Here is an 18,356-nt window from a genome sequence, read left to right on the forward strand (position 1 = left end):
TAAACAGGTGCATATTAAATGTTACACAAACTGACAGACAAAACAATAAATACTATGTTTCTAGTGTCCGGGACACACCCTCTCCCCTCGCTTTTGGCACGGTGCCAAAAAACGTACCGTCTGGAATTTGGGAAGCTCAGGATCACTGCATCTCAGGTGACCTTGACTTCCGAAGGGACGTTCAACTTCGCAATTCTAATCAAACTTAACGGTCTTGCAGGATTTCGAATTCCATAGATGGCTTTGCAGACAAGAAAGAACATATTTTATTTCAAAGTTTCAAGTTAACACTAAATTATCATTTTTTTCTTTTTTTGATAAAGAGATATTTTATTCAGTTGGATGTATAATATTTTACGAAGGAATTCGTAAGACTGCCATCCCATCCTCGAATATTTCGAGTTAAATTACGGCTCCTCCTAACCACAAATTTATTTTTTTTTGCATTTTATTTCGAACAAATTCTAGACGAACTAAGAATCCATTAATTAGTACTTTACAGACTCTACATGTCTGATTTGTTATTTATACCATTACATTTAATTTAATCGAAAATATTTTAAAACATCATAAAACATGAATTAAATTTTTGTTAAGTTAAAGTTTCTACTTTAAATTTCAGGGAAAATATCAATTAAATTTCTAAAACACTGCCGATTTCTTTTTGAATTATTTATAGTCATTTGGTTCCGCATGCTTTCGCATACAGACATTTTTTTTCTGTGGGGGGGGGTGCACATATATTGTTAAAATCGCGCAGATTTTAATATTGATTGCTTATCTAATCATAAGAGAACATTTTAATACGATTTTAACCCTATTTGTCTTCCTAATTATTTCTCTGCTTCATTTAAGACGAAATACGAAAAAGTCAGTGAAACATCTAGAAACAATTTGCCTCGTGAACTGTTATGCTAAAACAAAAACGATCGGATGGGGGATCATAAGCGCATGACTGCGCATTCGAAAGAAAGCCAAGTTTCTATTTTTCGGTTGGCTTCGGCGACATATCTCCTCTTACGTTTTAACTTTCCAGCCACCTTCTTCCAGAAAGTTCTGGACCAAAAGTATCTTTGGAGAACAATTCGGATTCATTCAAATTTATTTATTAAATAATAAGTAAATTAATTAAATAATTCAAAAATGAAAATAATGAATTAAATTTTAAACAACAAATTTGTCTAATAATAAAATTCTAAATTCAAATATTATACGAATTGTTGTCACAGTTCTTTTAGTTGCTAATTGGAAACCTTGCTTTCATTTTACATTTATTTAGACCCCCCCCCCGGGAGGGCACTTCGAAATAAGGATGAGATGCTTCCGACATGGTGGTTGGATCTCGCCACCCTGGAGGGTACACTAATAGGTGGGGGATCTGACTCCTCCCATCGATGACGGGACGTACTTCCTTCGAGGAGGGTTGTACCGTGGCCGGTGATGGCCCTTAGGACTCAGCCACAGTTCAGGCCAATGTTGCTGTTGCGGCGGTCCGGTCATTCAGTTTTTATGGTTTAAATCAGTGTGCCTTCATGGCGGTCGGAGAGTTAGATGGCTGACTTACATTTATTTAGTAATTTTTGACTGAATATTTTTCTTAAAAATAAATATTGGTGTCTTTTTTTAAAGTTTGTAATATACAGTGCAATAACTCCATCCATTTATACTGGAATTACACAGCATAATTTTGTATTCCACTGATCATTTTCCGGAAGGAAAAGATACAGGCAACTACCATACATTGGACTATTATGTACCGTTAAATTTAAATAATATGCGCAATAATATTTGTTATACGATTGTAATGTCATGAGCATTAATTCCATTGAATCATAACGCTAATAAACTGAGAAACCATTACTAAATCCTAATGAATTATTTATTTTAATTTTATTTCTTTCAACAAAATATCTAATAATCATTTATAAGATGAAATTGATATTTAATTGACTGATAAAAATCGTCATTGATAGGGAGTATTGTTCTGTTTTTTAAACAATAAGATCTTCTCATTACACAATCATTTTAAAATCCGTCAGTGTCTTCTTGTCTTTTGAAATTTTAGATTAAGCAATCTGTATTGGATTTCATCATATATTTTAGTAGCAGTTTCAGCTTTATTTTGGTATAAATATCACAATATTCAACTATGCAATGGAATCAATTTTCTTTTTTACTTAAAAGTTATATTGATCAACTCAATGAAACATAAAGGAATACAATTCTCAAACGGCAATTAAAAAAGCGTTCTTTCAAAAATAAAGAACGAATTATTTTGATCTAGTTCCTGTATACGGTTTTGACTGCATCTTGAAAAAATATCTCTTGTTATATATTTTGGTTAACCGTCAGATATATGTATCGCGTGAAGTAACATTTCGTCGATTTTTTTTTCCCCTTCTAAACCTCTCAGAAGTTTAAATTTTCATGAAAATGTTATTTGTTTGAAATATAATTAAAAAAAGAAAAATCGATTTATATTATTTTAAAACACTAGTAAGTCATTTCATCGAATTAGTGATCTTAGTGGATGCTTTAAAATCCATATATCTAATTTGGTAAAAGCTTTTCATTAAAATGCTTTTATTTATTTTTCCAAGTTACATGGTTTTGAAATCATGCCGATGATTTACGACTTTTAAAATAATTTTTTTCTGGCAAACTTTACATAACATTATGTAGCTGAATGTTATTATAACCGAATGTTTTTATGCAAAAAAAATATAACATATCTAGTTTTTTCGTCAAAAAGTTTTTTTTTTTAAATCTTACTAAAGAAATTACCTGCAAAACAAAAGTAATTTTAAATAGAGAATAATAATGGAAAAACATTGATACAAACAGTAGATAATCAACCGTTCGCATAACAATAAACTACTGGCTATATACACATGCAAAAAATTTCGAATAGAACATTTGTTGGAATTGCGTACTTTTGCATTTAGGTTATTATGATTATATACATTAAGTGCAAATTACACGATATTTGAGCTCAGAAAGGAACGCCCAGTGTTCCTCTGTCCTTTCTTCTCTTCTCTCTTTTTCTTTCTTTTTTTTGTAAAACACCAAACGTGATAAGGACGAAAACTTGTTGGTAAAGGATTTTTACACGGTTGGATGCGAAGTATCTCACGCGACATCAGGTTAGTGAAGAAAAATGAAAAACTGTAGAAAAAAAAAAAAAAAAAAAAAAAGGTGCGTGCAGGTGAAAGTTGCCGGAAGTTGAAACAGTCTCGAGTGTAACATTCAGGTTCTGTTGTGTCTCTTGAAAAGGAGGAAAAAGAGGGGGGAGGGATGATATCCGTTGGAGTGAGGGGAGACAGGAAACGAAGAAAGGCTCTCATCTTCATTTTTGGTGAAGTCAAACCGGAATTGCAATAGGGATACACACCTGATTTATACAAAACCTCTCCTCCCGTGATATTTTCACATGCCTCTTCCTTCGATGGCTCTTTCTTTTTTTCCCAGTTAACAGCACATTAAAATTGAAAGAAAAAAAAATTTGACAAATGCAATAGTTTTTGAAATGTTTCCTGACTGGTTATCTATTGTAGACTTAGTTTTTAGCGATATCTTATTTACGACTTCTAAGTTTTAGCGAATTATTGAGTGGCCCTCTCTTAACCGTTGTGCGATTTTACTCTTTTTTTTTTTAATTGCCCATGGAAATTTATAGAAATATGTGATTTCTCTGCACTTTATTGTCCCTTTTTACCTATGAGATGTACAACACATTCTAAAAATAAATTGATGTACTTTATGTGTACTATATAAACATGAATTTACTGCATTACATTATAATGATCTTTTCCCTTCTTCTTTATATAATCAAGCAGATATGAACTAAGCGCTATAGGGGTCTATAGCCAGCATAAATATTAGATAGATCTCCTTTCCTCTCCAAACTTTCAAAAATTGATACATTTCAATTTAGTATTAGTAGTTTTTAAATAATAAATATTACGACAAATTGAAATAACAAAGCATTTAATTCCGTGTGATACCAAACCAGATAGTTTCAGTACAACGCATATTAAAAAAAATTAATTTAAAAGTAATTGTAGACAAGATGGTAAAAAAAAAAAATATTTACTTTTTTTTTAGCATAGATTTTTAATATTTAATAAATGCAACGTTTTATCAGTGATTATTGACTTAAAAATCAATTAATCAATCAACTGTAAAAAAAAGAGAGAGAGAGAGAATAAAAAATATAATGATTTGTCAGCAATTTTGGAAATATGGGAAAAATTATATAATAACTACTTTTAAGCTAAGTTTATTCAAGCGTATGGCCGTTATAAATCAAATGAAAGCACAAAATTAGATAAATATCTTTACCCCACTATTTTCTTTTTCTTTTTCCATTATTTTCACTTTTAGTATTTATTGAAAAAAAAAAAAAAAAACGCCAGCTTATTATTCAACATGATGGTATTTATTTTTAATGTTTTACGAAATTAAAAAAAAAAGGCACTGGAATGTGAATAGAAAACCAGAAATATTAAAAAAATAACGCAATCTTTTTTTAAATATATAAGCCAGTGACTGAGAAAATCTTTTCACAAGTTATCAAATTCTATGGCTACAAGCAATTATATTATCTACCCGCCTTTTTTTCCTGTTAATTCTCAGGGCCTACTATTCCTTTTTTCCAATTCACTGTCGGGACCTATTTTTTCCTCCATTTATCTGGACGCAGCTATCTTTTTTTTAAATTCCCTATCGAGAGTTTCTCTGAATAAAATACTTAAGTCATACTGATCTCCTAAACTCGAATTAAATTCCCTGTGCCTTCTAGATATATAAGACATTTTTAGTTGTGCTGTGTGCACGAAAGTAAGAGCACAGCTGCTTTATTTTAACATTCTGCGAGGCTCACTCACCTCACAGTACAAGGCTGCACCTGTCTTCTAAGATTTCACGAGGACAGCTGACCATCCGCTTTACCGACGTGAGTCACTCATCTTCAAGAAGACATTTAAAAAATCTGCATTCTTTCCTTGTTTGAAAATTCGCCGATTTTCAGTTCCAATTAAGTGTACGAGCTTTAAGAATCTAATAATAATAATAATAACAGCTTTCAAATTATTATTAATTTATAGAATAAATATATGTACTAGGAAATTAATCATGGTTCCAAGAAGATATCACTTTATTCAATAAACATTCAATACAACAAATTCAATACTTGCAATATATAATATGCAATTATATTCACACACAGACCAGAGAAGCAATAGTTTGAAAATCTGACTTTATTATTCCACCCCTCTTTCAAGAATTTAGGCTTACCTCTGCTTACAAAAGATTCTGTCAGATAACTGTAATTATGGTATTAATATCATGAAAATGTGTTTTTGTCAAATTTTGTGAATGCTGAATCTAATCGCAAATTCTCAAAGTTTCAGCTTCTTTCATTTGAGAATGTATATCTTTTTCTATTATTAAAGCATGAATGAAAGACTTGAAATTAGTGCAAGAATATTATCAGAAGTTAAACTTCCATGTTATGGATCCCGAATTCATAGTCGAAAACTGAAATTGAATAATATTATTTACACTTCTAAATTGAATAAACTTTAATCTCTTGCACAACGGATTAATTTTAATGCAATATTTTATTCGAAGAAAAACCCATGGCTTTAAACATAATAAAAACTATTGGATTTTTTTTTTTTTTTTTTTTTTGCATACTGTTTTGTGAAAATAAATATAAAATGTGGCGATATTTCTCACTTGTGTCATGGCGAACAAAGTAAAGCAGCGTTCAACGATCTTTCATTTTCTTAAATTATGACTGCTGTAAAAATTAATAGAAAAAAATCGTTTGGAAAATATAACAAAAACTTCATTGAAATATTGTTCATGAAATTTTTATCAACATTGTTAGTCAAATTTGAAATTTCTGAAAAATTCTGAGAAAAGTGCTAAGTCTAAATTTGTTTAGCTTGCACATTAGTGCTTGCTACCTTGCAAAGTATTTAACATCTAATAACTATGCATCCATCTGTTTTTCGCTTCTTTTCTAAAAAATTTTTACCGTAACATTTTTTCTAAAGTGAAGGCAAGATAGAAAGTTATTCGTAAGAAATGATTATTATTATTTTATAAAGTTTCATTGCAATGAATTCTTTAATTTCCTTAAATACAATTAAATATTTCGCAGATTAGAATTGTTGCAATGAAATAAAAAACTATTGCATTTGATTAAGAGTGGAATTTTAAAATTTTTATTTTTGCTATCTAGTCAGTAGTCTATTTTAGTACATCCAGATCTGATAAATTGGGTTCAAGATTCATTTGCATGATGTGAAGATTAAATAAGTGAGCGATATGAATTAAGAAATGAATATAAATAGTGACTGACAATCAAATAAATTGTTGGGCGCAGGCGCGATTAAGTTTCGACTCGCGTTTAATATCACTTCTCTCAACTCGTTATTTCCTTCCCTCCCCGCTTCAATCAAAACGGCTAGACGTCTGGCGCCAGGATTTTTTTTCCAACCTTCCCAGAAATCGGCGACAAATCGCAGCCGATGGCAGTCCCGCTTTTGGCGCCGTGCCCACGCCATTCATCCAATGGGAGGCGGGCACCGGGCTGTGACGTCACGTACGTTCTAGGTCACACGCTCCGTAACCTGTGTCTGGTAGTAGAAGAATCATTTTCAGTTTGTATATCGAGCGAACCAGACGTGCATTTGTTGTTCTCTCGCATTATTGTGTATTTTGATCTTACAAAACCAAACAATCCAGTTGAATATAAACAAACAGACAGCATCTAATCCAACCAAGTGAAAGATTTTGATAAAATAAAGTTATAACAAAAGCAGATTTGAAAGAGAAAGGCAATCGTTAACTGTCATACGGCACCGCTAGAAAGCGTGAATCGTCGTTCCCCGTCTTTTCTAACGGTCGTGGATAAGAAAACGAAGCTGACGGCTAAACCTGAGGGGTGCATGCCCTGTTCTCTCCCTATTGAAAATATACGAAAACAACTTGAATCTTTCATGTTTACTATGCCAGTTAGTATATCGTTACCAACCAAGTCCAGTCTGAAATTCTGGAAAAAGCGATCAGTCAGCATTACTGATTACGATCCAACCTATAAGGTACTGTACTTGGGGAATATCATCACCCCATATGCTAAGGGTGAAGGATGCACTGACAAGCCCTTGGCTACCTTATGGAAGGCTTACACCAGCAATCCCGCTAAAGTCCAAACACCTATGGAACTGACCGTATGCAGCTCGGGCATCAAAGCTGTGACCAAGAATTTCGGGGTGACTGAATACTGGGCGTACAGGATCACGTACTGTGGGGCCCCTGCCGAATATCCTGGACTATTCTGTTGGATCTACCGACATGAGCGCCCCAAGATGAAACAGGAACTGAGGTGCCACGCCGCCCTGTGTATCAAGCCGGAGCAGGCGAAAGAGTTGACAGTGCAGCTGAAAGATAGGCTAGCCCTCGCTTTGCAGGAGTTTCGAAGAGAGAAGGTAAACATTTCTCCCCTTTTTGTTTGTTTGTATTTTTTTTATCGATTTTATAATTTTTTCCCCTTTTTATTTATGGAAATTATCTTGATAGTTTTGTGTCCAATATTTCATTTAATTTTGAAAATTAATTTTCAATTTTAATTAATTAATGTTTTTAATATTTGAAATATTTTTAATAATTAATATCTTAAAGGTAACATAGTATTTGTCAGTGTTTATTTTTGTTATATTTAATTTCGGCCATTTGACTAGGAAAATTCATTTCTTTGCGTTTAATTGGATAATTATTGTACGCAATCGTAATTTAACCTTAGCCCCAAAATTTATCCATTATGAATTATAAAACTATCCGTTATATTAATATTTTTGGATGCTCAATAATTTTCAGCAATTCATTGGAAAAAAAATTTCTGTGATGCAATCTTTTCGAATTATTGCATGAATTTCATTTTGATCTGCAAGCTGATAGACATGGTACTGCGCAAACAACAAATGTTTACAATACGTTAAATTAACTTGCATCTGCTTTGTTTGAGTAGAGGAATACGTTCGAGAAAGTGATTTCCGTATGATTTATTTTTGGAATGGTTTCAATTATTTTGTATCCTTTCCTATATATATGCTATTTATTTTAAATTGACAAATAATTAACACTTTTTTTTTATGGATTCTTTTAATTTTAATATCCGATTATTTTTTTTAACCTCATCAGTTTTTAACTTTAGTAATCTTTTGGATAAATGCATTGCTCAGAATAAATTAGTTGAAAGGAATTATTTTAAATAGTAAAAGAAAGGTTAATAATAGTAAAAGGAAAAGTTCTTTTTTTAAAAATTTTATTGGGACCGATTAAATGAGAAAAACCCATGTTAAGATTCTTTTTTTTCAGTGATTGAATGCCTCTTTTATATAAAATATCAAAATTACCAAAATTTAAATTTTTGGACATTTTTTTGCTGTAATAGTGGTATGTACTTTACTGTTTCAGAGTGATATGGGCTAAAATAAAAATAATGAAAAGCTAGCAAAAGATTATAAATTAGAATTTTGCATATATATTGAGATAATTTAAATTGTATGAAATTCTGCTCTATGAATATAATAGTATTAAATGTGAATCTGAAAATTGAAAATAGAGAATAATTCAAAAATAAACGGAATTAATTTTTAACTTTAAATTTCATTCGAAAATTTTCTGTTTTCATTAAATTTTAATTGATTGTCGAATCATTGGTACTAATCGGATTAATAATTGTGTATTCTATTAATAAAATTATAATTAAAATACTGAACATAGTAATTAAGAAACTCAATGTTAAACTTCAAATTTTGCAATGGCCTATGTCTGTACGATAAATGGAAGAGAATATTGATAAAAGATTTGAAAAAATAAATAAAAACAAAGCGTTAAAACATTTGAAAAATTCGCGCCGGAGGCTGAACACGTTTCGACATCGCGCGTGGAAGTATTTCACTTCATAGCTTATGGTAATCGATTCTCAGGTTATCTGCTTCAACGAAACGAGAGGCTCGTAACCTGTTTAAAAAAAAAAGTGGATGAAAGGAGTAGGCGTTTATTAAGGACGCTTATTAGACAATGATTTGAACCGAAGTCGGACAGGCGCCTCAGAACACCTGCGAATGAAGGCTCAAGGACAACGAAGGTCAACGCGCGTCATCTCTTCCATTTTTCTTAAGTTGCCGTTTCTCATTTTTCTTTTCCAGTTTTTTCCTCATTAACCAATGATTTATGCAATCAGTTTCCTTATCAGTTCGCGTGGATCTCTTCTGGTTTCGGTTTTCAAGCGTTGTTTTCGTTTTCCTATTTTTCGCAAGTCTAAAATGATGTGTCTCCATTAATTAATCTTCTGATATTGGAAGAAAGTCGATTTTGTTTTCCTTTGATATGTGGAATCAAAACATTTGAGCGAATGTTGATCCTCTGGTGAAGGATAAGTTCTCGCACGTGTAGTATTTAAAATGTGGAAGTCATTCCTCATTCGAGGAAAGAAAGAAACAGGAAAGGAAGGTAAAAAAAAACAACAATCTCGACTTCCAGCATTTGTTTATCTGGAAATAAATATTGACAAAACACAATTCTTTGTAGTCTTGTAATCTTTTCCGCTTGGTTGAAAAATTCTCTAAGAAGATATTTCCCTCGTCCAGTTTTGACGCGGATTTTGAAAAATAATCTGTGATGGATTTCATAACTGGAATGAAATCCTCAAATCAGAAATAAGTAATTGGATTTTTTTTTTCTTTTGCAAATATTTCTAAAAAATATTAACAGTTAAATAGAAGGGAAAATTTAAATTCGGACTTACAAATTTAATTCGCCTGCTATTGATGACATTAATAATTTAAGCAGTAAAAACGATATTAGCAATACTTTATTAAAGTTATTTATAGCTTATATATAATAAAATATTAATAAAAATTATTCCAAGATAATTTTTTATTAACCTATTCTATTCTTTCTCTTATAGTTAACCAGACAAAAAGCGAGGCTGTCTCTTGCTAATGCAGTGTACGACTGTCCATCAATGCCCAGGAGAAAACTGTTGCTTTACAGAGGATCCATGAACTTCCGACCACCCATAGAGATGTCCAAAATCGCCCCGAAATTGGGCGTCATCGATGAGGACGATCTTGAGGACGAACTCTATGAACTGGAATTTGGAACTCCTCCCAGCGAAGATGACCTCTATATGTGCAGCTCAGAAGCATCCTCTTTGTCATCGTCTCCAGAAGAAGAGGACCTCTTCTCTCGATTCCATATGCTAATGCCCAGGAGACACTTGAATTCGAATGGGGAGGAATCCTCTTGTTCGGAAGAAGACCTCTATTCCGAAGACGCCAGAAGTACAACATCTGACGATATACCTCTCATATCATGATCTCGGACTGGAGGACATGAACATAACGCTCCTTTTTTGAAAGCCAGTGGTTAACTTATTTCTTTGGACTTAATCAATGCAGCAAAGATGCCAAAGTTTTTAAGTTTATTATACTTTTTTAATTTTGTAAATACGATATATATTTATTTAAGTTAATGTTTTACCAATACCAAATAGAAATTGTCTTCCTACAGCCGCCAATTACATGGTATATGTTCCAGAATTATGTTTGACTACATTCTTCTATGTAATTCCAATGTTGACGCTGGCCTCAAATCCTTATCTTGTGCGAAGAGCTCGAATCGAACATTCTCGTATGTTTTGTCCGGATATTTGCCAACTGAACATTCTCAAAGCATTCTTCATGACATTTTAAGCATCTTATTCATGTTATACAGAATAAAGATTTCTTCTGTAAATCCCCCCCCCCATTTTTTGTTTAATTAGATTTAATTAACTTTTAAAAAAATGAAACTGAGTGGTGCTGAAAAATTTTCAATGATACAGAGATAAGACTTTTTTGAATGTTGTAATTGCTAGTTCATATGATATATCGAATTTTATTGTTAAAATATTTAAGAAGCTGTTTTGACTGAGACAAATGAAACGTTTCCTATTTTCATCAATTTATAAATATGTTCCAAATATTTTTACAAGTTTAACTTAGAATATTCATCCTTTGCTAACTGGATTTTCTCCAGAAAGTTTTGGATAATGCTCACTATACCAAAAGTTTGATATAATGATATATATTATCAAATATTTATTTATTAGAGTAATGGATCTGTATTTGCTAGGGTATTATTTTAAATAATCTTAATTTTGTCTTTATTTTTCCTGTTTTCTGATGAATTGCCTGAAAGTTAGAACTTAATTTTTTTTTTCTCCATATATCGATTCTGATTGTTTAAAACTATTTTGGATTTCAAAGCAATGTCGATTGCACTAGTCTTTAAGTTGTCTTTATTTTGCTGTGTGAAGTGCTTAGTAATTTATTTGCTGTGTTCAGTCTTCCTATGAGACTAGTCTAGAAGCGCCATAACACCATTGTTTCATATTTTCATTGATTCATACCGAGTGTGATACAGAAGAATTATGTAAATATGTATAGATTTATTTGTAAATATTGTTGTTGTTTGTGTGAATAAATGTTTGTTTTGTTGTAGTTAAAAAAATCTGTGTGTTTCTTGCAGTTTTTCTTCTTATTATTCATTAAAAATGATAATATTCATCATAATAATGATTATAATTTACTGATATAATAATTTAATTATCTGATTACAATTTAATGATTATAATTTACTGATAATAATAATTTAATTATCTGATTACAATTTAATGATTATAATTTACTGATAATAATAATTTAATTATCTGATTACAATTTGATGATTATAATTTACTGATAATAATAATTTAATTATCTGATTACAATTTAATGATTATAATTTATTGATAATAATAATTTAATTATCTGATTACAATTTAATGATTATAATGCTAATAATTATTCATTTAAATATTTGGACGAAGAAATAAAGCTAAATATAGTTATAGCAAAAAAATTTATAATGATTAACTTAAGACATAACATTCAAATAACTGTTTAATGTACAGAAATTTGTTAAGAAAGTTTTACATTTTTGCCGTTTTCAGGTGAAGGCTAATGGAATGCATGCCTTCAAAGGTTCTCCATTTCCGCACCTAACTATGCTGTAAAAGTATAATACAGGGTGGTTATAATTAAAGTTCCACTTTGAAATAGTCATAAAAGGAAATCCACCCTGTATAACAATTGCAATAACGAAGTTGACAAAATTTCCAGGAAAAAAAGAACTTCAATGAAATTTCAAAAACAAAGATCATAAATTTTCGAACAATTGGGAGAGGCAAAAAAATGAAAGGAATAAATTTTACATAACATTATGGCAAAAATCAGTCATGATAAAGATATCCTGCCTAACTGCAACAAAGCAAAAAAGGTGGAATCAATCAGAATGCGAGACTGTAAAGTGAATTCCAAGAAGGAATGTAGTTTTCCTGAAAGTCAGTTGTCCTGGTGAAATTTTACTTTGCTTATTCATATAATGCATTATAAAAAAATCTATTACGAACTTGATTTAATGAAATGCGAGAGTTTATCTGGTAACATAATATTTAAAAAAGGCATTTCAAAAAACCTTGCAATGCATATTGAAAATAAAATTACTGCTCCTATTAAAAGTTTAGTTTTAAAAGAAGTGAGTAACCTTGCCAAAACATAGTATAACTGTGCATTAAAATGGCATGCTACAAAAAGTCTGCATAAATTTTTTTACATACAGGATTTTAAAGCTTATTATAAAATGAAAGATCGCATCGTTCTCAGAAGTAAACCATTGTCGTTAAAAAAAAAAGCACTTCTCTTATAAGCGTTTGAAAGCCATGAAGATAAGGAATTCAGATTTGAAGAATTCGATTTTATTTTTGGTCTATGTATTTAAATTACCCAGTTTATCAGAAAACTATAATTTCAATACATGAAAGGTCTACGTTTGATTATTTCCGATTTTTTAAAGAAAAGTTCAAGAGCCCCTCGTTGTTTAATTAGATAAGCAGCTTGAGACTTCGCGTAGTATGATATGTTTAAATTAATGACATAAAAAAGATATAGTATTGGGGGTACGATTTTATCTTCTTGAAGCATGCTTGGATTCTGAAAAGGAAAGAGCATGGTCACTATGAGATAAATTGTGATACTCATCATTTGTTTATTCTTGTCTTCATTACGTTTTTAATATATATGGCTTCATTAGATTTGTAATATATATGGCTTTATATATATAATTAGAAATCTTTGCTTTGTTTCCAAAAAGCGGATATGAAAAATTCTAAAGTCGGAATATTCAATATCCGTTCTTAAAATAACTTTTTTCCAAATTATTATTATTAGATCAGTAATTTTGCCAAAGTGAATGAAGTATTTGGTTAATTGCTATTTAACTGAAAATATTTTCAGTTAAAAGATTTTAAATATATATATATATATATAATTCAATCTAAAGTTCCATTATTACTGTAATAAATTATGCCCCAGGACTTCATTACTGAAATGTTTACATAATGTTTATTATGAAAAACATTGCATAGCTTTTTAGTAGCACAATAGATTATTAGTAGTTTTTAATACCGCAATAGCATAAAACAATACAATTAAGTATCGCTCTTCTGAACATAACTATTAAATGGTAATAATTTGATTTAGAATGCTCGAGATGAAAAATTATCGGTAGTAAAATCCATGCTTACCAGATGCAGCACGTTGATAGGAAATTTAATGAGTAAAAATATTCTATTAATAAATAGAATGAATTAAAAGTATTAGAAATTCTAGATTGGCTACACATTACATAATGCATATTTATTCGAGTTCCGTTGAGAGTAAGAAAAAAAAGAAAGAAAGAAAGGCTTATTAAAATTTTGCTAAACTTGCTTATCATTAAAATTAAAGTTGTGACTTATATCAGCATAAAAATATTCCATTTTTGATGTTATTGAGAGCAAAGATAAAAGATTTTTTTTATTTATAAAATTATATCAAAGGCTCTCATATTTTTTTAATGTCTAAACATTGCGCTTTTCTAAACTTTTCTTGTCTTAATTAAAGATTTAAACACTTTTTTATGTTAAATTTATTTATTTTTTTATGTTTCTACTTTCTCATTAGAATTAAGATGTAACACTGACTTGACTTGGCCACATAAAATATTTCGTTATAATTTCAGACCCCCCCCCAAAAAAAAAATATTGTGAATAACGATTTGAATGCAGTCATACTAGATCCTACTTATAATCTTTTTAAATTGTTATATATGGCTACAAATCAAATCTAGATCAGCCGACAAACCTCATGCAAATTATTTATCAATTAATCAATTTAAAACTTTCGAATGAAAATAGATTAATCAAATATTATAAGAAATAGCAATTTTTACAAATTGTCATGCACGCGATTTAATTTAAACAACTCAATTTAACGATTTTTGAAAAAAACGCAAACGTTAATTTAAGCAACTTCTTTTCCATTTTTTTTCGTAAATATTAGTATTATTAAAATTCTTTTCTTAGAACTGCGGGCGGTATTTTGTAACGCAAACAAATTTGCCTATTTCCATATCAATTTTAAGGATTAAAAGAATCTGATGTTCCAGCATTTTGGTAAGTTTTATTTATAGTATTTTGTCGATACTAAATGCTAATGCAACACAAATGATTAAAGGTATGATTATTCAATATTTTTTATTACCAAGAAAGTTTTTTGGCCTTTCAAAGCAATTCAAATGCAATTTTTAGATCATCATAATAATTAATTATCTTAGCCATCTATTATTCAAATTTCTCACATTTTTTTTGTATCTTTAATCAAAAAATATTTGCCAATGCATAGGAACAAAATCATTTTATGTTTTTATTAACTTTTTCCTTTAAACAATAAATTTGGAAAAGCTGATCGACTCCTATAGACAGTTATCAATATTTTCAACCGCCGGCGATGTCTCCATACTCATATGATTAAAGATTCAACAGAAAAGAAGCATTACGAAAGAACCTTTTCATAGTTCCAACAAAGAATCCCTTCTTTTGAAGTTTCTCTTGAACACAATGGGTACTCGCTCAAATTCAAAGGCGACAAATGTGCTCGTAGTTCAAAACAAATTGCTGCAAATATCGAACAATATTTTACCGTCATGAGCAAATGGAACGGATTCGCTGCGCGGCTACGCATTAATGCGTTTATCACTAGAATGGCTGCAGAAGCTAAGAAATACGCATCCAATGCTCTTTTAGAAAAGATAAGTTACAAGATATTTTCGCTGAATATAATTGTATAATAAAGAATATGATACTGAGACATCGTGAAATGTTACGGTTATTTTTAATCAGAATTACAATATTTTTCACTTGAGAATTCAGGAATTTACACTCACTTAGATCACTGCATAAGAAGTATCATTTTTGTGACATGAATATCTCTTCTATTTTTACTAAGAATTATTACAAGCTTTTGACTTAAGAATGTACGAATTTATAGTCACATTGAAAGGTACAAAAAGCATCATTTTTATACCACGGATATTCTTTGGTGTTCTAAGAATGAGATTTCGCCGTTTTTGAAGATTTTTTAAATCGTGCTCATATACACCTGCAAGTTCTTGCAAATTTAGTATGATATACACATAAACATAAAAAATGTTTAGTTATGCTTTGCCGATTTTAATTAACGTGGGTGGTTACTTTAAAAATAAGGCATTTCTAAAATTTCCTTAAAAAGATACAGTACACTCCCGAGTATCCGGTTCGCAACTATCCGCTTACGTACTATCCGGCCTAATTTCTAATTTTCTTCTATTGTAATTAAATGAGTAAGGCAAGTCGTTGCATTGGCAATATTGCCAAGGTTTTGGAAGCGGGCGTCTACTATAATCCTCCTATATGTCGTGTGCAAAATACAAGTTGCGAGTGGAAACGAGCAGCGTTCTGCTCGTAGTTCATTGTTTCGTCAGTGAGTAATGGATTTCAATTGTTGCTGCTGTTCCTGATTATAATTGCACAATACTTACAGTATTCGTTAATTCACCTTCTACGAGGCTTGAGATAAATGAAGGACTTAGTACTCAATAAGAAGTGAGAAAATGCATATTATAACTGTGAGATTAAGTATAAAAGCTTTGTCATCTGGTATTGGTGGGCAAAGAAATGAGTTCATAGAATTCCAGCCTATCCGGCCTCCCTTTCCGCCACATTAGGCCGGATACTAGGGAGTGTATTGTATTTAAAAATACTTAGATTAGATAAATAAATAAAATATAAAGAAATATATTGAAGGAAACTTAAGGCTGCTAAGAAACTATGTGAATGTTGACATATTGTTGATAACCCTGTTGTACAATTACATCTCATAATTTATAAAAAATCACCATAAGATGAAAATGAAATTTTCCTTAGCAAATCTTATATCTTATATTAACATATTATTATTATTATTATATTATTGATTATTATATTAATTCTAAAATATTAATGAAAGAAATAAGACAATAAAGGATAAAAAAAATTCTGATTTAAAATTTATCAGATAGTTATTATTTAAGTTTAAATTTTATGAGATTGAAAGATATCAAAATATTTAAGTAGAACTTTTTCTTGCTTTTAATTTTGAAGAACTTATGTATGCATAATTTTTTGATATGAATATAATTTTATTTCTACCATTTACCTTAATCAGAGTTACAGTTCATGAACTTCGGTTGCTATAATCCGAATATAATAATTGTAAACGCGTTTTGGAAGAGAAACTAGCTTCTTACTAATTAGTAAGATAAGAAATCGCATCCACATAGAAAATATTGCTTGAAGACCTTCTATGACCTATTTATGAATTGGCAGTAACTGACTAGTTCTGAAAATATCGGTTACTAAGAGGCAATGAAGTCCACTCGCATCCACATTGTTATCATTTGGTTTTAATAAAAAGCGTAGAATTAAAAAAAAAAAGGTATGAAGTAAAACAAAAAAAAAGGTTCTAATATAATTATAAGTGAGTTAAAAATCTAGTTGTATAAAGAACAGGGAAACTTATGAATAAATAATCTATACACTACAGAAATCCATAGATAATTCTCAAACTTTGCTAACAAATACTATTAGCACAAGGAAGGCTTTATAGAAGCTTCTGTGAGAATTAATGAAATGGTTAATTTTTATTAGTCAAAAATTATGTTTCCATACATAGAACAGATTAATTTAACTTTTGTACTTTCATTCCAGTCGAAAAAAAATATTGCATATATTTTAAATAATTTTTTTATTTGCCACCGAGGTGCTGCTTAAAATGCTTAGTTAAATTTCCGCCATTCTTGAAACGGTATTAATAACTTACAGGGAAAAAAACAGTTATCGACAGATTTAAAAAATCATTTGGTACTGTTTATTAATTTTTCTAAAATGTTATGAGATTTAAAAATTGTTTAGGTGTAAGTAATATTAATATTTTAATTAAAAATAATGAATATGATAAAAAGAGTTTGGATAGCTTAAATATAAAATTATATTTAAAATAATTTTTATTATATAATAGTACTTAATATAAAAATATTACATGTTATATGTCTTGAAAAAATAAATTTATTTGCGTTTACATTGGAACTGCATCAAATTCTATTATTAAATACTATATTTTTACTTTCTTGTAAAAGGCATTGGCACCACGTATCCAATCTTCGATAACTGATCTGATTATATAACTGTAGGCTTTGTTGCTTTTAAAAATGAACATAAAAATGTTGAAGAATTAGAGGGGCTTAAATTAAAACTTTGCAGCAACTATGTAGCTAAATTTTTATTTAAAAAACTAGCATCTTTTTCTAGTTTCAAGGATGGGATATTACGCCTCTGTTTATCTTGTTATGTATAGAACATATATATATATTTCCTTTTTTCGTTATGTATAGAACATATATATATATATTGCGTAATAGTTTATATGCAACAATGCACTTTTGTCACATTAGGGCTTATTTCCAGCTACATTTATTTTTGTAGGTTTTCTTTATTTGAATATTTTTCAATAAAAAAGAAAGGAGGAAGGAATTTCTATGGGGACGTGGGTTAATTGCTTTTGAAACAAGACTACGATGTCATACATTCGATGTCAGCAATGTGATGTGTATTGAATAAATTTTAAGGCTCCTTTCCCAGGGGTTTCAAGCACAGGGCGGCCATCTCTGATGCTTTTGCATAAGTGTCCAATTGCAGTCTACACTGTGTCACTTGCCTCAATAAATAGATATATCTCAATGCGTTATCCTAGATTAGCAAATATGATGACTCGCTAATATCAAATAAATTAAAAAATTGGCCATAATTAACCACAAATGTTTGTTATTCTTGTATTTTTTTAATGAGTAACATACGTTAAAAC

The 18,356-nt window shown here is 30.1% G+C and overlaps 1 protein-coding gene across 1 annotated transcript; it reads left to right on the plus strand.

Moving 5' to 3' along the window:
• Positions 1 to 6,651: 6,651 nt before the first annotated feature.
• On the plus strand, positions 6,652 to 11,565 carry LOC129963703 (protein FAM43A-like). The gene is made up of 2 exons (XM_056078219.1): positions 6,652 to 7,499; positions 9,986 to 11,565. Exons 1-2 carry the CDS (start codon positions 6,960 to 6,962, stop codon positions 10,394 to 10,396), a joined length of 951 nt encoding a protein of 316 aa, XP_055934194.1. The 5' UTR covers positions 6,652 to 6,959; the 3' UTR covers positions 10,397 to 11,565.
• The last annotated feature ends 6,791 nt before the right edge of the window (positions 11,566 to 18,356 follow it).

The sequence above is a fragment of the Argiope bruennichi genome, chromosome 3, assembly GCF_947563725.1.
Source record: "Argiope bruennichi chromosome 3, qqArgBrue1.1, whole genome shotgun sequence".
NCBI classification, from domain to species: domain Eukaryota; kingdom Metazoa; phylum Arthropoda; class Arachnida; order Araneae; family Araneidae; genus Argiope; species Argiope bruennichi.